We start from the raw sequence: 24,032 nt of genomic DNA, 5'->3' as shown, positions 1-24,032 counted from the left end.
GCAACTGAGATATCAGGCAAAATGCAACCTCTAGTCAGCATTTGAATACTTTTTATTTGTGCTTCCACATGACAGAGTGGTCACTACTTCTTGGAGTTTTCTTTTGATGGTGATGGTGGGCTTTTTTTGTTTTATGCATTGGTTGGTATCATCTCCTTTCCCCTCTATCAACCTCTATGAATCTCTACTCATCCCTGGTGAGGCCACATCTGCAGTGCTGCGTCCACTTCTGGGCTCCTCAGTACAAGAGGGACAAGGAGTCCCTGGAGAAGGTCCAGTGGAGGGGCACAAAGATAATTAGAGGTCTGGAGCATCTCTCTTATGAGGAGAGGCTGAGGGAGCCGGGCCTGTTTAGTCTGGATAAGACTGAGAGGGGATCTCATTAATGCATATAATTATCTCAAAGGCAGGTGCCAAGAGGATGGTGCCAGACTCTCTTCAGTGGTGCCCAGCTACAGGATAAGGAGCAATGGCCAGAAACTGAAACACAAGAAGTTCCACCTCAACACAAGGAAGAAAGAACTTTACATTGAGAGTGGCAGAGCTCTGAACACGCTGCCCAGGAAGGTTGTGGAGTTCCCCTCTCTGGAGACATTCCAAACCCACCTGGATGTGTTCCTGTGTCACCTGTTCTAGGTGACACTGCCTTGACAGGGGGGTTGAACTGGATGATCTCCAGAGGTCCCTTCCAAGCCCAACCACTCTGTGATTCTGTAGTCTACCTCAAGATTACCCATATACAGAATTACCTTGAAAACTAAACTCTAAAAGCCACTTGAAAGGGGAAAAGTGAGGGATGCATGGAAACCAGCTGTACTCTATATTCTTTTAGATTAAGAAAAAAAATTAATGAAAGGCTTCAAAGACACCCTTGGAGGTTCAGTAAGCACTAAAAATATATATACAAAGAAATGTAAGTACATGGAAGGTACTCAACACTCATTTCACAAGTGATGCATCTATTTTTTCTTTAGATGACTGGCTCATAAATCAGCACTATGCTTCAGGAAACCACTCAAGGACACCATATCAATTTTTAAATGACTACAGGCAAATGTATGCTTTGCCACATGGCAAGTTTTGTCAGAAAATATTCAGGTTGATATTTTCAGGGCTTTCTGTCAGTATGAATTATCAGCAGTACACATTACCGCAAATGTTCAATTACACTAAATATATGACTAATTTCTTACTTGATGGAATGGCCACACAGGCATTCCTTAAAATGGGATCTGCTACACTGACAGCAGATGGTGGTACCTAACTTGTTTGCGTTTGGTAACAGGGAAGTATTTCTTTTCTAAAAAGAGGTTTTGTGAAGAGTAGTGTGTTTCCCCTTTCCATCTCTAGAATGGCTCTCCAAAAATGACACACTCTTCCACTGCAGTCACCTCCAGTGATTAAACCTGGTTAAATCTACACAATTTAATGTGTAGAAATATGCAATAGAGGGTACCTGGCTGCATACGAATTTCCAAAATCTCTCCCTCAGAAAGAAAGAGAATTTTCTGGAAGTTCATGTTCTTATGGCACTCTGATGAACCAAACCCCAGAATAACAAAAAGGGAGGAAACCTCTCCCCACTGCACACAGGTGCTTCAGCTTCAGATGCAGTGCAAGGCTGAAACACTGCAGCAAGCTGAAATGAACCCTTACCTAGCAAGAGCCTTTCAGCAGAAACCCTGACTAGCTGGAGCAATGTCTCAAAGACTCTATATCTCTTAAAAAACTATAATTAAGGCTAGAAATGGCATTTCAAGGACAGCATCATAGATTGGGAAGGATTTGAGAATGTGTGTGAACGTATGAATGAGAGTATGTTTTTTCACATATTCAAGATACACTTGTACAGCAAAACAGCAGATTAAATTCCAGATCTAAGAGATTCTTTCCGTGTTTCTCTTGTCTGGTTGAATACTATTTTTCCGTGGCAATGGAGTGGAATCCAACATTAGTTATCTTATGAAGCAGCATCAAAAGAAAAGCATGACATTAATAAAGTACAAGGATAATTAAATGATACTTTACCAAGTAGTAAAGACCCTTAGGCCCTAGTACAATGTTTCTATTTTAGCTGAACCATACACCACCAAGACCAAAAGAAACCATAAAAGCCAAGATTGCTTTACCTACAAATCAATTAATCATAAGCCTAATCCTTCGAGGACTTTTTAAGCATATCCTTAGGGTAAATACTCATATTTCATTCACAAGGCTGTTGAAATACAAATAAAGGTGCTTCTCTTAACTGGCAATCCTACTGGCCTGAGATGGTGAACAATGACTGGCCTGAAACTCCATCTTCTCTCTCCTCACTTCAGATTATTCTTGACTAATCATCAAAACTTAATTCTATGTGTGCATACTAGGGCTCTCCTAAGAGGTCACTTATTTCTGCAGGAAGAAGAAAGAACATGTTGTTCTGACCCTGTTGTTACACTGACCTCTTTTCCAGCAGAGCAGCAGCTGAATAGCTGTGACTGGGGTCTTCATTGCTTCAGCCTTCAGCCTTCAGACAAAGGAGTTGAAAGGTGGCAGAGCAACATGAAACTACAACTGCACTAGCTGAGAACTAGGAAGTAGAAAGAGCAGCACAGGCCTGGCCAAGGATTAGTATTCAAATACAATACAGAGAATTTAAATGATGCTCATAAAGATCACTTACTGGATTTTCAGTCACTTGCCAAGAGTAAACAACTCCCTGGAGTCAGCTTAAAAACCGCACTCAGAAGAAAGCCAGAGCAGGCTCATGCTGATGCCGAAGTCTGTGGAGTTCAGGACCACTGATATTTACTACACAGTATTTATACCAGGTTGGAAAACACATGAACTTCATTGTCTTTCAGCTTTGAGTAGAACTGATGCATCTAACCCCCATTCTGGATTACTCAGTAAAAGACCAACCAGATCTATCAATCACCTCACCCACTGAGAAATCTTACCTACAGACCAGCAAGGCAGAGAGTGGAAAAAACCAAATAATTTTAACATGAGGGCTTGCATTATTTACAACTCCCTCACACTGGGTGTACAATAGCTTAGCTCACAGGCATTCCTTTTCACTGACACAGATCTAAACAGGAAAGGAAGTATTGATGCTTTTCAGACAAATATTGAGGGACACATATTCTCTTGTCTTCAAGGGATAGCTCCACATTGGCAGTAGCACAGAATGGCATCACAGCAGGGAAGCCCTGAAGGGCAGATTCCTTCCCTGACACATGAGTAGAGCACGGCTGGCACGGAGACATGTAAGCGACCTCAATACTCCTCGGACTAAACATCTATCCCAGCCGGACACACATCCCAGCAGGACAACTGCTCAGCAAGGTCCAGACTGACCACATGAGCAAAACAGGTCTTCTCATCCTGTGAAGTAGAAAGGTGAAACAGTGACCTTCTGCTCTGGGAGGCATGCTGCTGGGTGCCTTTCCCTCCCACCTTCCCCAAGACAGACCAGCAGCACAACAGAGCTGGGTTTCTGCAGCATCTCCTCATTTGTGCAGTCTCAATGCCATAAATGGGGCTGCTCCAGCCACTACCTGCTACTTGGAGCGTGTAACCTTTGGACCCAGCATAAAGCCTCAGATTTGGAGGATTACCAGTTTTGTGATGAATCATATAATAACCAGTCTGTGCAGTAGTGATACAAAAAAATTTTGCTTTAACTCCTTTTTTTTCTTTTTTTCTAAAAAGTATTAAAGCAAAAAGCCAAAAGTCCTCAGCATACATTCTCAGCTTTAGGTGAGAACTTTCTTCCTTCTCTTTCTCCCCACAAATGGCTTTGGGGTTTTTTTAATGTTTACATTGGATTAAATGAAGATAACTGTAAATACAAATCTGATGATTAGAACGGTTATTTTATTCTTCTTCTCATTACTGTTCTGGGTATTTAGATCCTAAGTTGTTTTATGAACACCGGAGCTGGAGCACATTAAAAATTTAAAAGGTACAAAAAAGAAACAAAGAATTGAAACAAATCTTGCAATTTCTTTATTACTCATAATTATGTAAGTTTAGTATCTGCCATTCTTCTTTAGATAGAACATTACCTTACCCTTCATATTCCACCACTAACTCTAGTCTCTCTGTGAAAAAGGAGATCCTGAGTACAAAGGCAAAGCTTGGATCTCCAGTTTCGCCTTCATCTTTTACCAGCGTGCAGAGTATTTATGACAACACTTGGCTTTTTCATTTCTTGGCATTTAAGATTCTAGTACTAGACCCCCTGCTACTCCATTAACTGCCACATAATGCATCATCTGACAGTCATTACTATTTTAAAGGAACCCTGCTGGAATTCTGACCGGCACTATTATTTTCTTAAAAATACAGTTTTGAATGTGCATCAATATTTGGAGCTTAAAAGCTTTGAGAATGTGTCTTTAAAAGTGAAGGGACTTAAGACAGAAGATATTCCATATTTCATAGACTGGCTTTTTCATTCAATATTTCAGTGCTAGATTCCTCCCTCATCCCTCCAAGTCCTCCTGCCCACAAAATCCACTTCCCAGTAGCCATCCCAGTTCAGATCCAAGGCACCAAACAGAAAGAAGCAAATATGAAAAAGCATGACTGTCATACTTTCTGCTGATTTTCTATCAAATTCTGCCAAACAAACCAACAGTGGCCACACCAAAACCCCCAAGACATTAGTATGGTTCCATGAAAGCATGAAATTAATAAAATTACACGCTGGTCCCAGTGAAGTGCAGTGTTGAATTAGAGAGCAGGATAGGCTCTTTCATAAGATTTTGAAAAGCCACCATACACCAAAATAAGTTCTCCACCACACTAAGGCTACAATGGTGTTTCTAAATATTGGGTACCATGCCCAAACTGACGCAACCAACCATCTATTAGGAGAAAAACTCACCTTTGCATGTATTTCAAATAAGCTTCTTGCAAGGAGCTTTTGGATTTTTGGACATCATATGGGCCACATTATTCTAAAAAATACAGAAGCATTGAAAACGGAATCCTACACTACCACCACTCACTGGTAAGACTGATAGAGGAGAATCCAGACCCAGTTCTCACTGCTATACAAGTTTGAGCTTCCAGGCTCTTGATTTGCCCAATGAAACAGAATCACCTGCTAGCTGTTACATCCATTTCTTTTGCTGACCTCCACAAATTCAAAAGACCCAATATTTTAAAGATGTCAATCAGCAATGAAGCAATCATCCTGCACTCCAAAAGACCACAAAGACCTGTTTCAGTGACTCACAGAGATCATGTTGTTCTATTATTTTGCTGACCTTCCAATGAGTATGACCAATATTTTCTGCAACAATTAAGAATTGCAACAGTAACAACACCCTGAATTATCTGTCTCTAAAACACTGACACTACAAAAGAACAAGAGCTCAAAGCTTCAGAAAAATACCTCAGAACTCATTCAGTACATCATTTGTCAGTATCAACAGAGGATCCATCTAACACTGCAGTGTCTACTATTATTTCAATATAGTCAATTATTAGCTAGCACTTCTAAGATGAGAAACACTAGAAAGTGATTTTTTCACCTTGCTGGTGCACTAGTGTGATAACACCATGAAGTAGATAGTACATCAGCACCCTTATCAGGCCAGAAAATTCTCCTTCTAGTGCATGCGCCATGAGGTGAGCTGCAAATGACTTCCCAGAGAGCATTCCAAGCACAGTAGTAAGTCTGGGGTGAGTCGCTTTCTCTGGGATATAGTTTTTCCTAGATAGAAATACATACCTTTCTCAGATGTGTCAGATGAGCCATGCATGCTCTGTGGAGATGCCCTCTGAATGCAAATAAAAGTACACAGACTTACAAATATCCAGGGACAGGCTTATACTACTACTATGACTGGATTGCTTCATATCTGCAAAGACCTGGCAAGTGTTTGGCAGATTTGGCTTTCTTGCTCATAGAGAAACTGCGTATGGGCAGAAATCACAAGCAGCCCAGCACATCTGGCAACCACAAGTCTCTCTAACTTGAGAGCCGTTACGAGGCTGTGTGGGCCAGCAGCCCAAGACATGTGGAAGACACCAGGCAAAATCAGCGGCATACCATGGATGAAGGAACTGGGGAACACTCCTGTACTCCTAAAACTGGTACAGCCCAGCCAAATATTAGGGTGCACATCCAACACACACATCTGTGACTCTAGTTTCCAAGAAGTTGGTTTAGTAAACCCACCTGACCCAACTGTAACTAACTGTGCAAGCAGGGAAAGCATGAGGCCCTGAAGAATATTTATGAGTAAGAGCAGTAGGAACCACTATTTGAGTCGATGTGACAAAGTCTTCCCCCTTTCTCTCCAATGTCTGATCTCTACAGGCTGCTATGCATGGACACAGCATGGCTCTAAACACAATACTTTGAAGAATCGCAAACAGTTCTGAGGGGGCGTGCCAGCCCCTCAGGGTCTGTGCCTCCCAAGGCAAGGCAAAAGAGCTAACAACAAAGTATAAGAAGATCATCTACTCTGCATCCTGCCTACACTTTTACTGAGACTGCTGCTGGTTTACTGTTTTCTGAAACATACAGACAAAGCAAGAAGGTGCTGAAATTATTAGGCACCTGGACAAGCTTGTAAAGTGAGTTCATGGGAACCTCACAAGGTCCAACAAGGCCCAGTGCGAAGTGCTGCACCTGGGTCAGGGCAACCCCAAATACCAGTAACAGGCTGAGGGATGCAGGAAGAAGGACTTGGGGATACAGGTCTATGCATGACCCAGCAACGTGCACTTGCAGCTGAGAAAGCTAACTGCATCCTGAGCTGCATAAAAGCAGTGTGGCCAGCAGGTCAAGGAAAGCGATTCTCCGTCTCCACTCGACTCTCATGTGACCCCACCTGGAATACTGCATCCAGCTCTGGGGTCCTCAGTACAAGAAAGACACGGACCTTTCAGAGCGTGTCCAGAGATGTCCCATAAAATTGGTCAGAGGGATGGAATGACTCTCCTATGAGGAAAGGCAGAGACAGATGAGGTTGTTCAGCCTGGAGAAGGCTATGGGGAGATCTAATGGTAGCCTTATAGTACTTAAAGAAGGCTTACAAAAAAGGTGGGGACAGACTTTTTAGCAGGGCCTGTTGTAGGACAAGGAGCAATGGTTTTATACTAAAAGGGGGTTGATTTGGACTAGATAATAGGAAGAAATTCTTTACAATAAGGGTGGTGAAACACTAGAACAGGTTGACCAGAAAGGTGATAGATGGATGCCCTGTCCCTTGAAACATTCAAGGTAAGACTAGATGGGGCTCTGAGCAGCCTGATCTAGTTTAAGATTTCCCTGTTCATTGCAGGGGGTTAGACTAATTGATATTTAAAGGTCCCTTTCAACCCAAAAAATTCTATGATTCTATTATGGTCTCCAGAGAGCAGATTTTCCTCTGCAAATTAGAGAAGAATTCAGAACATACTTCTAATGTTTATTAATGATGAATCATGATGCATCAGTGTTTTCCTGAACTGGGTCCTTCCAGAGTCACAGTAAGCCATTTGTGAGGCAGCAGTTCTTTCCCATGGCTACAGAAGTGTAATGGAGTATATATCTATTTGAACAAGGATGCTGTAATGTTGATCTATCAGAAGCTGTATTATCTGTGCAATAGAAGCTCAATTTGCAGAAAATTTAAATATTAACTGCACTGATCATCAAGCTAAAGTTCCTGTAAGACATTTCATTAATATCATCCAAGAGTACTTCAAATATGATGCAGCAACTCTACTTTACAGAGAGACTAATTAAATATAGAATCTAGTTACCGTTGTACCAGTGAACCTTAATTACCCTGCAACCATTTAAGGGTTGTTTTGGGAGACTTATTCTGATAGAGTGCAAAAAAATAAGCAGAGCTGCAGATAACTATTCCCTACCCATCTGGGATTAAAAATCTTATTATATAAGAGGGCTGTAGGATAGACATGTTATTTAAAAGAACAGGAAAACAGTCAGACGTACTTTTCTGAACACTTTTCATTTGTTTTCAGGCCACTGTGAAGTACTTGAAAACATCTTTAAAAGGAAACTTACCTGCTCCTATTTTATACTATTTTTCTGAGGGGAGAGAGAGGAGAAAGAAGCCTGAAAAAAATTTCCAAATACATAGTTTTTACTTAATTATGAAGATACTGGAAAAGGTTTCTAAGGTGAGGTGCATGTAATAGCAATCACACCACAAATCCTCACAGCATAACTCATGTAAGCACAGCAACAAGATATGGCAATGACATAAGAAACTTTTGTGCACAAAATGTATGCTTTATTCTTTGCTCTGAGGCCAGTGTAGTTTCAGGGTACTGTTGTGCCAGTACACAAGGGGTTGAAAAGGAACCTTCACTCAATTTTGTAGTCTTCTACTTCTTTATCCAGTATGAATATCAATACAGAGGAACATGTTACAAACATGTTCATTCTCCAATCTCAAAAGAAAGATGACTCTGACACAGACTTTCAAAGAGAGGATAAGCCCTTCAGAGAGAGCATCCCCCTTTACCACACAGAATGGCACAGAATTAAGGAAAAGGATTCCTGAGGGAAAAGCATCAGAGGACTTCGTCAGAAGAAGGAGATCAGCACTCAAGGTTTTCATTTGCAGATGAGAATACAAACTTCTAAGGATATACTTAAATACCTATGCAGCTGGACAGCGAGGTGCAAAAAAATTATCAAGAAAAAATATCTTTGTCTCACATAAAACACTTTATGCATAGAGATTTATAGAAACTGGTTTGGCAATGTCCTATGGGAAGCAATGTGAGACATTACATTTAAAAAATACAGTCCTCTAGGCAGAAAAACCAAAAACCAGCATATTCAGTTCTAGCACAGAGGAACACCTTTCTTCAGTCGAAAAATCCTTTGCAGGGAAAAAAAGTGAGACTGAATGGTTGAAACCACTTTTGCCATTCTCTCCCTTACACTGTAAACACCCGTTCTTCCCAGAAAATGTCTCAAAATTTGGAAAGGAAAAATCATTAGCAAATACAATTATTAAGCTTACTTATTAAAACCCCTGTGGCTGCAGAAAGACACAATACAGGTCCTCTTCACCATCCTAATCCTTTCCTTCTGCATCCTTTCAAGGTCTTCTGAGCTTCCTCCTCATGGAAAGGACATACATGGAGGTTGGAAATTACTTATCCTGGAGCCTTCAGGGCACATTTGAAGGGGAAAGACAACAGATATGTTTTTGTAATCACTGAATAATGGAGTCGTGTTAAGGGGTCATGCTGTGAGCAGCAGGAATATTATCCCTCCCACCTAACAAAACAAATAGATGAGGGCCACCTTTATATACAGTCCTGGATCTTTTTCTAAGATGGCAAACCAGCTAAACCAAAACACAAATATTGTCTAAACTACTAAGAATACCTTCTTCAAGATCCAACCTACATTTTCTTGCTTAATCCACTTTCAAATTCTGTCTTAAATTCAGTGTAAAATCCTAAAAGGGGTAAAACAGCCAGTTCCCACAGACAAACCACCCACAACGTACCATTCAACAAGGGAAATTGGTCACACACGGGTGGCTGCAGTAGACTAAAGCTCGCTTGCACACATACACTTAATCACAGAGTCCCACGTAAGTGAACCAAGACCAAATGTTTTCTAACACAGCAACAGAAAGTTGCATGGGAGTCAGATGTTTTGAATGATGTTCTGCTAAAACAGATCTGGATTTTATGTATGGCTAATAGTGTCCCCACGTTCACTTCTTCAGTATATCCCTCTACCTCTTGCTGATAACAATCTTTTTCTTTCTGTTGTGAGTGGCAATGAAAGCTAAGTGTTGCCTTATTAAACACACTGATACATAGTTAATACAATGTTTTATTTTAGCAACAGAGGAAAGAATGAAATTTAAAAGCGTAATGTATCTCAAAATGATAAGGAAGCAGGCTCTGCATTTTCCTCCCTCTCAACCCCAGGTGCTTCTTTAAATCAGAATTGGCTACAAATGTCAGTAAGCCTTGGCAAAAGCCACGGAACAAACATATCCTGAAACAGCTACAATGCAGGAAGGAACACCTATAACTGCATGGGATCTGTCTACTTGCCACTGACTTGCATAATTGAGAGAGCAAGTTGCACAATTTCTAGAGTGATCCCTCTGCTGCCCACTTTAAGCCTTTTAGACTCATGCTGGTTAACAGATGGTCCCCGCACGCTCCTCCTTGGGCGTACCCACCACTTTGGTGGGTACCTGCTAACATCATGTTTCTGCTGCCTAGAGCAGCACTAACTGTGAGCAGTTAAGTTTAGTAAGCCCTGACATGTTTTAATGACAACCCCTGTCCTGCGTTGCCTTAATCTTGGTGATTCTTTCCCCTGGTTTCTTACTACTACGTCATGAAGCATGTTAACAAAAAGCTGTGTTCCATCTGTGTAACGATACTTCTCAACCAAATATTTTTACCACTCTGCCCTTGGCTCTCCTTCAATATTGACAAAGCTGTTAGACCAACTGCTTCCAGAGGGGAAAGCTTGCAAGGTTAAAGTCCAAGGTTATTAAGTGATGTCTATTTGGTTTTCTTTAAAAAATAATAAAAAAAAATTATCAACTAATTAGCTCAAAAAAATTATTTGAAGCAATCTTATAAAATTTATCTCACAGAATGGTTTGTTCTTCTGAGCCTTGAGATAAGACTAAATTACAAATCGAGCTTTATTGATTTCTTCTTGCCTTATAATTACAGGCTATCATTTTACATGTAATTAGTTAGCCCCAGTTAATTTTTTCTTATTAGCTTTGAAAGATTTTGCTGTTCTTCCACACAGAGAAAATTAAAATGATCAATTACTTTTCATTTTTTTCTTGGCTACTTCAACGTAGTAAGTAATTGTGAGAAAAAAAAAATTGAAAAAAGTAATTTTGGAAAAAAAACTTCTAACGATTTTTGGAAAAACATTCAGCACATCTAAAAAGTGCCTTAATGTGTAGTGTAAGTCATAAAGGATGATGAACAAAGAAAATGTTAAGACAAAATTAAATTGTTCATGAATGGATGAACATGCTAAACGGCTTTAAATACAAACAATGACTACTCATTAGCAGCTTAATGCAGTTTATTCCTAACTCTCCACCTTGGTATTTTCAATAAACCACCTCTACCCACAACCAGAAGAGCAGCCTCCATGCAGAGAGGAGTGACCATTGCTCTGGGGAATGACTGCCTTAACCGGGTTCATGGAAGCACCATGTAGATTATTAGCTCTTTACCAGAGCTCCTAAGGATGCATGGTGACCATTTAAGTTATAGTTCCCAACTTAGAGTTTTAAATGCTGGTATGGCATCTCTGCCAAGACAGCAGGCACAGCCCTCAGGAAGCTGCAGGCCAACATATTGCTGCTGCCCACATACATAGCCCTGATAAACACTGGAGAATGGAAAAGCCAACAGGAAAAGAGAGATGTCAACAACAACACAACCCCACAGAAGCCAGGAGCTGAGACCTCACATGAGAGAGTCAGCTACAGACCACTTCCCCAGCACACTGCACAGCATGACTTTCACACCCACATGCTCCTGCAACTAGGCTGGGCATTCTCCTCCAAACATTACAGATGCCTCATGCACCAAGCACAGCTTTGTCAAGGTCTCCACATTTGTTTCTAGCACTTCTCTAGTGCAAGAAAACAGAGAAAACAGAAGAAAAATATTATGTATGAAAACTGCACTATCAGTGATCTCAGCAAGGAAAACAAAGGACCATTACAGATGTCAGATGGGAGTAATCTCCTTCTCAAGGAATACTGCACTATAACTAATAATTTCCCATTTCTTCTTAACTGGGGGGATATTTTCTGTTCTGAAAGAGGTTCTTATGGCTTAGTGCAAAGCTGTAGCAAAATGGGACTAGCTTAAAGGGAGTCTTTTAACACTGTTTCTGATGGCTTAACACCATTTTAACACTTGACTGACTGAGGGAACATAGGAACATTCTTCCCAAGGACACACCCCCCAGTCAGTTCTCAAATCTGTCAGTAGACTCTGTAGCCTTTTACCCACAGAGCAGAAATAAGCACACACTGGTAGACAAGTGCCACAGTCAAAACAGGTCCTCCCAAATTTGGGGCATCAAGCTTGAGTCAGGCTTTATACAACTTTCCAACATTCTAGCATAGAATTAAACTTGGCCCTGATGAAATTTCTCTTTCATTTTAATAATGCATCAAGTATTTAATTTGCTGATAAACTATTAACCAGATGTCTGTCTGTCCAAGGATAGTATGCACTAACCGTAAAAATGATGTTGCAACATAAATTATGCATAGCAAGAATATTCTGATTAACCAAAACATGCACTGCAGTTGCTATCCATCGCAATTAAAATGATGTGTGTTCATACAGTGTATAAAAACATAAGTATGTGCAAGCTCTAGTCACATGCTTCCCCAGTCTTATGTACTTCATAACCAGAATGAAACCACAGTGAATCTGGAATGCAGAAGAAACATGAACATTTAAGTTTTCAGCTCTGCCTCCCTATTTTCTTGCTGAATTTGCTACTCATCCAATTCTTGTTTGGGCACCATCTTCACATTCTTATACACTGAACTGGAATTTCAAGATACAAAAATTATTACAGTTTGCAGTAAAGGCACTAATTATCTTCTTTTGAATATTCAGGAACATTGTCTCTACAATGAAACTTAGGGATGGTGACCATATAGTGGGGGTCTAGCGGTGGCTTCAGCATACCAATATAAAATAAGACCACCAATGCATTATAAATGAAGGCAACAGAATTGCATGATTAAAAATGGTTATTGCATGATTATAAGTAATTTTATCCCGATAGTATTCTGAATGAAGAAAACATTTGAGTGGACTATATCAAGAAGTTGTATTACCATGTAAAATGCATCACATTAATATGATGAAAATGTTAAAAGTGACATTTTTTGCACCTTATCCACAAGAGATACACCATCACGAAGATTCATCACCAAGAAGGCATGAAGGCAGCCAAGTTTAATTTCACTATGGAAGTAAAACATTCCACACTGACTCTATGGTCTAAAGCAGAAGCACAAGAAATAACTTTTATAACACAATATTTCATTAACATTGACATTTTTTATTTGAAAACATACGGTCCAGGACATTCTTTCTGGACTAATGACTTTTGTGAAAACTTACAAACAACTTTAAGACTGATTCTGAAGACGCTTACATGCCCAGCTCTGAGAATTACTCTGAGTAGTCCCAATGAAACCAATTAGTTGACTCAGAGTAATTAAGCATTAAAGCTAATTATACCTGTTACTGAGGATTAGGTCTTTTCTTTTTACAAGATTTTACAGCTAATAATTCTGAACAGGGTTGCCAATTTTGAAGTTTTGGAAAAATGCAGTTTCCTTAAAGACCTAGTTCCAAGAAGAAAATTATGGTTCCTGATTAAACAAAACAGAACAAAACAAAACAGATTTTGCATCCTCCCAGTTTGCAGGAATGTACTTGGTTGTGTTAACCCAAAAAGATCATCAAGAAAAACACAGAGAGAACTTCTTATCCAGGCAGATTCTGCAACATCAATTTTCTTGAAGGACCGAGTTAATAAAAAAGAACTACAGCAGCCTTAAAGTCACACATACTGCAGAGAGTTTTACAAGACATCATTGTGATTCCAAAGCAAGCACATATCTTCCTTCCTTCCTTCCTTCCTTCCTTCCTTCCTTCCTTCCTTCCTTCCTTCCTTCCTTCCATCCATCCATCCATCCATCCATCCATCCATCCATCCATCCATCCCCTGCCACATTTGTTTCACAGCAGTGTCGATGCCATTGACTGCATGTGTATCAGCTGCCCCCCGACACAGAAAGATGATGCATATGTGCAGTGCCACAAGAATATCATAACATGAGAACATCTCCAACATTCAGAGAAATGGATCTTATATCATTTTACTCTTGCCAGTTCCATCATTTTAACTTCACCCTTCCCTTCAAACTGTCCTCAGTCGTATTTTTTCACTCAAGTCTGCATCAAAAATTCCTGTTAGATGACAGCTGGTGAAGCAAGGGCATCTCTCCCATTTAACAGGACTTGGAGTACATGTAAACTTATTCCTATCTGGCACTCAGTGAAGGTCACAGTCTTAAGTCTCCAAAGTCAAGTACAAGAGTTAAAACCTCAGTTGCTGATAAGTCCTCTATCTCTCTAAACTGCTTGTTGATACAGAGGTGCTTTCAGCCAGTGCACTTAGCCCTGGGAAGGGCAGGTTATCTCAAATGGCCTATCTTTGCCACATGAAGGGTGGCTTTCAGCTTGGATGCTCATTTTTCCTGGAATGTGTACTCATGCTCCCAGGGCTGGAAAACAGCCAGGAAATGAATGACATACATCTGATCTCCAGCTATACTCCAAATTAAGCAGCATTAAGACTATCAGTCATCAGTCAGTTAAAGTGCAGGCACAAGGTTTTGTAAGGCAACACCTGATGGCAAAGGAGGCCAGTTCTTCAGGTCCTTTTTATAAAGGTATTAAGAATTGCTTTGCCAAAACCTGCGATTTGGGTTCCTAAGTATGACATGGATCTCCATGACAATAAACTGAGGGAGTGATTAGAGCAGAGCAAGAAGTGGAAATTTTCCAAGCAAGCATTTTTACTAATCTTTCTCCAAAAATTAATAAAACCTCCCACACGTATTAGAAAGCCTACTACTGCCTATTTCTCTCTCCCCTGTTCTCCTGAGACCAATCTTTTCTACCTGAAAACCTAAAGCCAACATAATTTAAAACTATTTTTAAAAACACTGTTATGTCCTTCAGATCAACCTTTCCACATTATTTCTAATCTGTGAGGTCCATAAACCCAAAGCTGTTGAAATTCGTATATAGTTTTAGGGAGCATTTATTCATATATCATGAAACCATGCAGAGTATTTTATTACAGATACATTCAAACACTGGATAAACAGGGAAGAAATAACACAACTCCAAATGTGATAGCATTTCAAATGACTGCAGAGATGATTAACTGTGTTAAATCATTTGTAAGGATGACCAGGGGCAAACTCAGCAACTTCAAAACAGACTTTTAAATAAAATGATGGGATTTAGAGAAAATTAAAAATTAATGGGATGGAGATTTCCTGCAGAAAATCCAGTCAAGTAATTTCACTTTATTTTCACCTATTTACAATTTACCCACCTCAGTGAGCTATATAAATATTCTTTTTTATTTTATAAAGTAACAAAATAAAGTTCACAAGCTCCTCCTTGCTCACTGCAGCAAAATGTATCATATCCTTCCAGACAAATCAACATATATGAGGCTAATACACAAATAACATTATCTTTCCATTAGGAAGCAAAATCATACATCATTTTGATCCCTGAAAAGTATTCTGCATAGCTCTAAAGCCATATAATGCAGTGAATACAGAGGTACAAACAGTAAGAGTGAGGCAGCCTACCATGAAAGCTGCAAGAAACCCTAGGGCACAAACAGAGCACGGAAGGTGCCAGGATACTGAAAATGTAAGACACTTTTGATTTCAACTTTGTGCCCAGTTCAGGCCGGGTAAATTCCCACATCTAAAACTAACAGTCACCCTTTGTGTCCTGGCTTTCCCCCACCAGCTCTGCATGACAGAAACAGCCGACCATGAACATTTCCCAGCTTGCGAACATTTGTCTCAGCCATTCAGCAGTTTCTGCCAGGATCCTCCTCCCTTTTTACACCCTGTGAATTAATTCTGCTTGCAGCAGCACTAACACAGGCTGACGTAGATTTTTTTCCTCTCCCCAGTGTGATTTATTCGTCACTGCTTAAGAACACTAAATGGTAGCAAGTTCACTTGCCTTTCTACACACAAGGACCTTTCTTCTGTACCCATGGCAAAATTATGCACAACCACTCAGTCCTTTCCCTCTCAGCTTTGCTTTCCCAGAACACATTCCAGGACAACATGTGGCTCCATACCACAAAGAGATAAAACAGATCTTTCATCATTGAAGGGGAGCAGAGATGTATATTTCTACAGTCTGGCTCAGATCCCTGGCTGAAGTCAACAAATGACTTAAATCACTTGAGGATCCAGCTACTTCAGTGAGATTACTGAGTGACTTCAGTGCACTAAAAATCTGTGCAATGCTCCAGGGGCTGAGCGAGCCAGCTGGGCTCCATGGCTTGCACAGGCTGCACCATCTCTATTGAGTCCTATCTGTTGCTACCTCTTTCCCTCTTCTCTCTATTCAGAGTCCAGCTCCTGCACTCCTCCTGCTGCTCCTCTGGCTTCTGTTTGGTTGCACCACTGGTACACACTTTGAAGTCAGGGTGGGAGGAATATATTCACATTCAAAATCTCCCCTCTCCCCATTTCACAGCATGGAAACTAATTCTTTCTGACTCTTAGTACAGCTACTGCAGTCATTCTGGCCTTACACCTACTCCAAGGCATTGGCTTGCTTTCTCCCTGAGTCTCCATTCCCAGGTTAAATAAGTAGACAATCAGCCTTGCTCAAACAAAGGCCGACATTCGGTGACTGCCCTGAATGATTGAGGAGCTGAGATATAGACAGCTTCTTGCACCATTTAACAAGAAGTGAGTTCGCTAGAATCAGCTTTGCAGACAATTGCAGTGCAAAGCTTACTCTTTTTCGGCTAGGGAGGAGTAAGAGCATCTGTCTGTATATAGAAATAGCTTCAATAATGACTGACACTTGAAAGCCTAAAAGAACATGACCAGATCAACTCAGTGCAAGTAGTCCCCCAACTTACCTAACAAACATCAATAAAATTCTGACAGGCATTCCCCAAGTAGCTGCATGAAGGGTGAGGCAGGAGAAAAGCTCATACATCTTGGATAATTTAGTGACTTTTAAGCAGTTTATTTCCTTATCAGTCATCACCTCTGCCAATTTATCAAGCTTGAAAGCTACATACCATGCACTGCCATTTAAAGAGTACAGTATTTTGCAACAGGAAGAATAGAACTCAGCCAAAACCTGTAACAGGTCAAAACTGATAAAAACCACTTGAACTTATCAGCTGGCACAGGACCAGGAAAGTGATGATGCTATTGGGCAACTGTCACAGATGGACAAGTTTTCAGAAGTAATTTGGGATTAGCTTTTAGATGCCTGAATCAGAAAGTTAGGAAGACAATTTGAAAACTGTTTTTAAGAAGATGTGTATGAAAAGACAAAGATGGATGTTAAGAGATGGAGCAACACCAGATTACTAATCATAATAAAGAAAATAAAAGACCACCACGCAAAAGTGAGAGCATATTCCATATTCCTCTAGCGTTGCACTGGAGGAAGTTGTAGAGAAAATAAAAAAAATAATTTCTGTATGGAACTGATTTAGTATCAAATATGGAAAAAGAATTTATAGTTGCCTATCGCTTTACAATGTTACGTAGCTACATTAATTTTGGCAGAAGAGGTAATTTCAATCCTTTGGGAAGTATTATCCTCTTGATATGAGCACATAACTCAGATTAATTGGATTTGCATATGTATAATAATAGAGAGAATAAACCTGGGTTTGGAAAACAACATGGTATTTTAATCAGTTTGGGAACACCAGACAAAAAACCGTACCAGGCACAACTAATCGAACAGCATTTGTCAACTCATGCTAGGTAATAATTGTGAGTTAATTGATCAATATATAGCAACAAACACAATAAATTGGTATGTTTTGGAAAAACAAACAAAGCAGAGCTGTTAATATAATTGAAAGACAGGGGAGGTACAAGCTGCACTGTTAATCACTTGCAAATTGTGTTTTTTAAAGACCCAGACCAAATATGTGCTATAACCAAATTGTATAATTGACTCTGTATGCAATCTCAGTTGTTCAACAATACAGATAACAGCAGTAATGGTATAATTATAATGTACAGCTGAAGTAGATAAAAACCTGATAGTTCTTAACTAGTGGTTGCAATTAAGGGTGGAGAAGAGCAGTATTCACTGTATCTGGAAATGGCTCATTAATAAAAGTGGATTTGAAATTCCAATACAGCAAAGCAGCAGCTGCATGCTGCAGTCAAACTTTGACCATGTTCTGACAGAAGACAATGACTGGGGGATGCAGCTTGACTCGTAACAGCTGTAGGAAAAATAGCTCTGTAAGCAGTGATTGAACAGCAAGAGTAGATATGGAATGCACTATGGAAACAAGCAATAAGCACACAAGGAAGAAGTTCTTTCCTGCGCCCCAAGCACCACTTTAGCTTCGACTGCAACCGTGGGCTGAAGAAACAGCTTTACTTCCTTCCTACCATCTTCCCCCTGCACAGGCAAAGAGATAAACACACCCCTGTGCACACACGTGCGCTGTCAGCAAACGGACAGACTGGGACAACAAGGCAAGGCGGGACACGCGTCCTCCACCCCCGGCGGAGCGGCTTCAGCACCGGGGGTGGTGGACAGCGCCCCGGGCTTCCGGGCAGGAGGTCGGGCCCCTCCGCCCGCGGGGCCCCGGGACACCGAGGGCGACCCGGTACCCTCTGTGGCACAGCGGCAGAGACACCAGCAACGAGACTGCAAATGGAAACCTGGTCGGCTTAGAAAAAGGGTGTTTTCGCCCCCCTCCCCACACACAGAGCCAAACAAATAAAGGCAAGAACATTGCACCTCCTAAACAATAAGTTTCAAAAGGAAAGCCTGAGCTGTGTGGTATTACCAACTATGAGCAAAAGTGGCCAAACACATTTTCTAGTGGCTTTTTCCGCAGACTAGAGAGTTCTCAAACCCAGGCAGCTTGGTTCGTGCTTTCTGAGCAAACAGAAGAGTAAACCAAACAGCTCAGAAATGAAGTGGGTATCAGCGGCACGTTTCACTTGCTTTTTGGCTCACTCACTCAATACTGGTTGCTAAGCAATTTTGGCTTTTTTACTACTCACTGCCAGATGGATTAATGAAAACACACACTTGCACTACTTACAACATTTTTCATTTATATTTCTTGATACACCAGTGCTGCTTCTTTTAATTATTTCTTTCTTAAGGATTTCCATTCCCAGGTTTGCAAGTAAAGACCCAAATTATAGAGAGCCATGGGGAGGAACAGAAGGAAGCTAAGAGTAATCACCAAATTCTTTGGTGGATTGCAGGAAAGAGGTACCTTGAGACTTGCACATCCTCTGGGACTTGTAAGCAAAGACAGCATGTCTAGCTCAGCATAGAGATGTGAGGCACCAGGTGACCTCAAGGTGCCTTGCTCTTAACTGGTTTATCTATTTATAACTACATGTCATAACATTACCTGAGAGAACACAAGTCAGCACAGTGTTATTTCAGCAGTCAAATAACCATACACAGACTTTTTTTTTATTTACACCTTACACACAGCGATGCTCTTTCTGTTTTCACTTCCAGTTCTTTATAGAGCTGAAACTTGGCACTTGGCACAGTCCTCCAGCCTGTGCCCTGGAATGTCACCCAACTTACCCATGGTTTGGTAATTTTTTAGAAGTCATGATCCGAGAGAAATAATGACATGCCATACAACGTAACCAACCGTTGTGTCAGTGGCAAAACCAAACTGCGCATCAGCCATTACCAAGGGTGTAATTGCAGCAGGGATAATGGGAGGGGGAGGGGAATCTGTTCCATCCCCAAATGGAGAATAAAATGCATCTCTGCCATCTCCAACTTTCTGCCAGCTGAAAAGGGGGAGGAGGGATGGGAGAGACTGCAGCAGGGCAAGCAGCAACTCTAAGGCAGCTCTTTTCCCTTTACAGCTGGCAGTGAGCTGACAGGCTCAGCATCAAAGAATGTTACACAGTTGGGTCATTTTGTGTGCTACTGCTGGGACATGAGGGAGGCTGCAGTACTGCTGGCTACAGATCCTCCCTCATGCTGTCCACCTTCCCAAACAGGAAGTCTGGTTTGGTGCAGAGAACCAGCAGAAAGAACTTTCTTTTCTATTGTTTCTGAGAGCAAGCAACCTCTGGTGTAGTTAGTTTGCTGTTGACAGAGCTCGTAAGGAAAGGTCAAGAAAGGATGGAAAACCACAGGCCTAGGAGCAAAGAAACAGGATAGTTTCATCATGTGCAGGATGAACTGAAGAGGACAGCTTAAATCTCAAGCGAGTCATGAGGAAGAGGTGGCAAAAAGGAAGGCACAGTAGTGGAGAAAGGGGAAGGAAAGGTCAGGTAGAGAACTGCAGGTGGTTCATCCCAGTAACAGGCAGGAGGAGGTGAATGCAGGGAGCTGAGGTGTGTTGGTAGAAACCATCATGCTGTATGCCCATCTAAAGTCCCAAAAGGCAAAGCTGAGACAACTGGGGATCTTGTGAAACTAAGTGGACAATGCAGGTGCAAGTTTCCTTGCACTTCTGAGGCACAAACCCATCAGGGGAAGAAGGCAAAGAGCGAGCCTGGGAGACTTGCAAAACACCAAGGGCAGCGTCTCCAGGAGGGACGCCAGCACCTGGCGAGGAGGGACAGTGCAGAAGCCTTGTGGGGATGCGCCACGACGCTGTGCCGGGCGAGAGGGCGGCGCTCTGGGAGAGGGGCAGCTTCGAGGGGCTGAACAGAGAAGGGCAGACGGCCCCCGGCTCGCCCAGGTGCGAGGCGCGGGGCAGGGGGAGCCGGTCCGCGGGCCAGGGCCGGGGGAGGCCGGCGAGGTGCGAAGGCGCGGGCACCTGGGCAGGGCCGGCGGCGCCCGGGGAGCCCCCAGGCGCTGGCAGGGGTGGAGGGCGGGGGCGGCCCCTTCCCTCCCTGCCTTCCCCGCCGCCGGTCGCGCCGGGCCGGGCCGCCTCTCACCTGTGTCGAGGTTGAAGGAGATGCGGGCCTCGGCGAGGTAGGGGGTGTCGCTCTTGGAGCGGACGCGGCGGATGGGTCTGCGGTCGATGTCCTCCTCGGAAGATGCCGCCATTAATGTGGGCACGGTGAGCAGCGTGGCCCGGCGAGCTGGCGAGGGCGAGCGGCGGCGCGGGGCGGCCGGGCGAGGAGGGGGCGGAGGGGGAGAGAGGGGAAAGGAGGAGGGAGAGAGGCGCGGGAGGGGGAGGGGAGGACGGGGAAGGAGAGAGGGAAAGGGAGAAAGGAGCGCAGGGAGGGAGGGGGAGAGACAGGGAAAACCCGTCAAGGATCTGCGGACGGGAGCGGCCGCGGCGGCCCTGCCCGCTGCCCCTGCCGGGTCCCGCCCGCCTCCGCTGCGGGGGACGGAGCGGTGTCCCCGGCCCCGGCGCTGCCGGTCCCCGCCCCGGGCAGGGTCCGGCCGAGCGCCTTTCCCGCCCTCAGGGGAGGTCCCGGCTGAGGTGCCAAACGCCGCCGATGGGCCTGGCCGGCAGAGGTGCCAGCCCGCAGCAAGCCCGGCGCCCTGAACTGCTCCCGTCTAGCCCAGGGCGTCCGGAGCTCACAGCACAGCTGCATCGGGACTTAGTGGGATGTCTAATGGTTCATCTCTTCACCTCCTTGCCCTCTTTCCTTGGGCAAACCCATTACGTAAAGCGGGATAGTGTGCCACACCTTGGCAGTTTAAAATACCAGGGGGACTGAGGAACCTGCACTCAACGTTTGAAACTGACCAGCACTCCAAGCCACGGGCTCGCCTTCCTAAGTCGCTCCGGCAGGTCTTTGAGAAAAATGTGACCATCTGCAAAAACCAGAGACTCCGTTCTCCGGCTGCAAACTGGGCTCGGTGTTTTGTTTCTGTTTCTCTGTTTGGTAATCAGCTCTTTATATGTAGACATTCTTACTCTGTGGTTTATAGGCTGCCTGCCACTTTAGGGCTCTAATTTCGGTTGGTTAGTGTAATATAAATAATTTAAAATGCTATTAAAAAAAAGTGGGTAGCACAAAAGCACTATGTAAAGTAAGAGTTAGACAGTTAAAATCTGTGCCTAAGAGTGTACTAGCTCATGCCATTTAACTCAGGCCTTTAAAAAAAGAACAAACAAACAAAACTATTCTGCTTAAAGTCACTAAGTTGTCAGTACTTCCAAAATCTTTTGTTTTGATCAACTTCAATGAGAAAAAAAGACCAGGGAAGGAATGTTGGGGCTCACTAACTGAAGGCCGTGATAGTAACACTAGTTGGTCTGAATTTTGAAGGACGGCTCTCTTACTCATTCCTGCAGAGTCAAGAGTTTCCTGTTACATGTTTGCCAATCAGTCCTATTGAGGTTTTGGCTTGTGCTGCATGTTCTTCAATGGCTGTAACATTGGGTTTAGCTGAAGTCTGCTGTTAGCTGTAATCCCTTCATAAATGTTCTCAAGAACTTTCGTTTTTCTGGATGCCTGGAATGGATAAGATATATTTTGTTTGCAAATCAGTTCTATTTTGGTGTGATCTCACTAGCTCACCCCAGCTAAAACAGGGAAAAAGTTTTAGTTAGCACTTGCAGGAGAATTTTGAAAACGATCCCTGTTCATACATATGCAGGTGCTTGTAGTTAGACCGCCCTGGCATCTTTGGATGTCTGGTAAACCATCACATCGCTTGTGAACGAGGAGGTACCATCTGGTCCATCTGCGTCTCAAAAAGAAGGCTTTAATTAACATCATATGCTGTTTAGGGAAGGTGTGGTCTTACCATTATCAAGGTTGAAGCAGATCCGAGCTTCTTCCAAGTAAGGGGTGTCACTCTTAGACCGGAGTCTTCTGATGGGTCTCCGGTCTATGTCATCCTCAGAAGTTGCTGTCACCAGAGTGGGCACAGTGAGAAGAGTTGCCCGACGAGCTGGTAAGAAGAAATAAATAAAGATGAGAATAGGAAGAGAACAGAGAAATAGAAAGGGGGAGGAAGAGGTAGAAACAGAATAATAATTTAAAAACTGATTAGAAAAGAGAAGGAAAAATCACTCAATGGAGGAGATGATCTGTGGCAGGTAGTAGAACAGGCTGTTTGCTCTAAAGTCCTTGCCTTATATTCTACATGCTGCAGAATTTAAGGGCTGCACTGAATGATACCAAGAAAAGATTGCTGTCTTTTGGCCCCAAAGACATAGGTTACAGCTCTGTTGCTGCCGCAGATTGCGTGTTCTAAGTTCCTAGTTTTGCCACTAAAACAATTCTTATCTCAACTTCTCAATAGCTGCAGTCTCTCTTTTCCTGAATGCTGTTTTTGAGGCTGTGATACCTGACTAGTGGAAATATTTAAGTGGTCGATTAATTTGCAGATATCAGTGGAAGCTGTACTTGGAACACATGATGTGATTTTTATTCTTGAGAAGATGCAGCTATTCCAAAACTCCGTTTCTTGTTGTCTCATCTTGGGCATTTAAAAGTAACAGCTACTTTTTACTCTTGATCATTTTATGTCTTTATTTCTTAGTTGTGGAACAGGGAGAAACATAATTTTCATTCAGTAGGAATTCTGTGAACAAATAAATCCATTAATATTGTAAAGTATTCATATACTTTAGTGAAACACCAATGAAAAACCTATGAGGAAATTAAGATTTCTATCTTCTGAACAGGATTTAAATGACTTGATGCCATGCACTCAAGGAGGGGAAAGCAAAATATTTAATACTGGCTCATTAAGTGAACACTGCCCACTCCATGCACTGATGAAGCAAATGGTAGGATAGTAAAAAATGGCTGTCATCATGCAATTAGAAGCCCTACTATAATCCATATGTATAAGGAGACTGAATTAATGTTGATGAGGCAACCTTCATTTGGGCATTGCCTAGGTATTTAGCTCTGGACCTTACAGCCTTGGTAATGTCCCTTAAATGTAGGTGTTTTATGTGTGAAATGAAATTATGAGTGGCTGTTGAATGCTTTCGACACTGAGCCTATGAATTACAAATCACAAAGAGAAGAGCCTCTAAAAATATATCCACCTAAACTCTCTCTCTGAGTAGATAAAGGTTATCACAAATGCTAGCTGGGATGTGGCTGGTCACTGAAAGCATGAGGACGACGCACAAGTACTTTCTCCTCCAGCTCATATATAATTGGAAAGAGAATTTCTGCTTGAAAGCCCGTCCTTACCCGTAATGTGGGCCTATTAACATTAACTACCATGTAAGACCCTGTAAGAGCCTAGGAGCCTAAACCCTAAATGCTTCTTGCTCTTGGGACTTTATCTAGAGTAAGAGTTTTTATCTCAGGGCTTTTGTA

At 42.3% G+C, this 24,032-nt stretch overlaps 1 protein-coding gene across 5 annotated transcripts in view; it reads right to left on the bottom strand.

Annotated features, from left to right (window-relative positions):
• PHACTR1 (phosphatase and actin regulator 1) overlaps positions 1–24,032 on the bottom strand; it is a 304,928-nt gene that overhangs the window by 268,774 nt on the left and 12,122 nt on the right. For all 5 annotated transcript variants that reach the window (XM_066188313.1, XM_066188338.1, XM_066188331.1 and 2 more), the window contains 2 exons: positions 22,495–22,641; positions 20,724–20,870 (listed from right to left, as the gene is read on the bottom strand). In XM_066188313.1, the coding sequence (XP_066044410.1) occupies positions 20,724–20,870; positions 22,495–22,641 (294 nt within the window). The remainder of the gene's footprint in view (positions 1–20,723; positions 20,871–22,494; positions 22,642–24,032) is intronic.

This window comes from Chamaea fasciata, unplaced genomic scaffold (assembly GCF_029207755.1).
Source record: "Chamaea fasciata isolate MVZ Bird 193981 ecotype frontalis unplaced genomic scaffold, bChaFas1.0.hap1 SCAF_1, whole genome shotgun sequence".
NCBI lineage: Eukaryota > Metazoa > Chordata > Aves > Passeriformes > Sylviidae > Chamaea > Chamaea fasciata.
The sequence above is the reverse complement of the archived record's forward strand: the minus strand, read 5'-3'. Positions and strand labels throughout refer to the sequence as shown.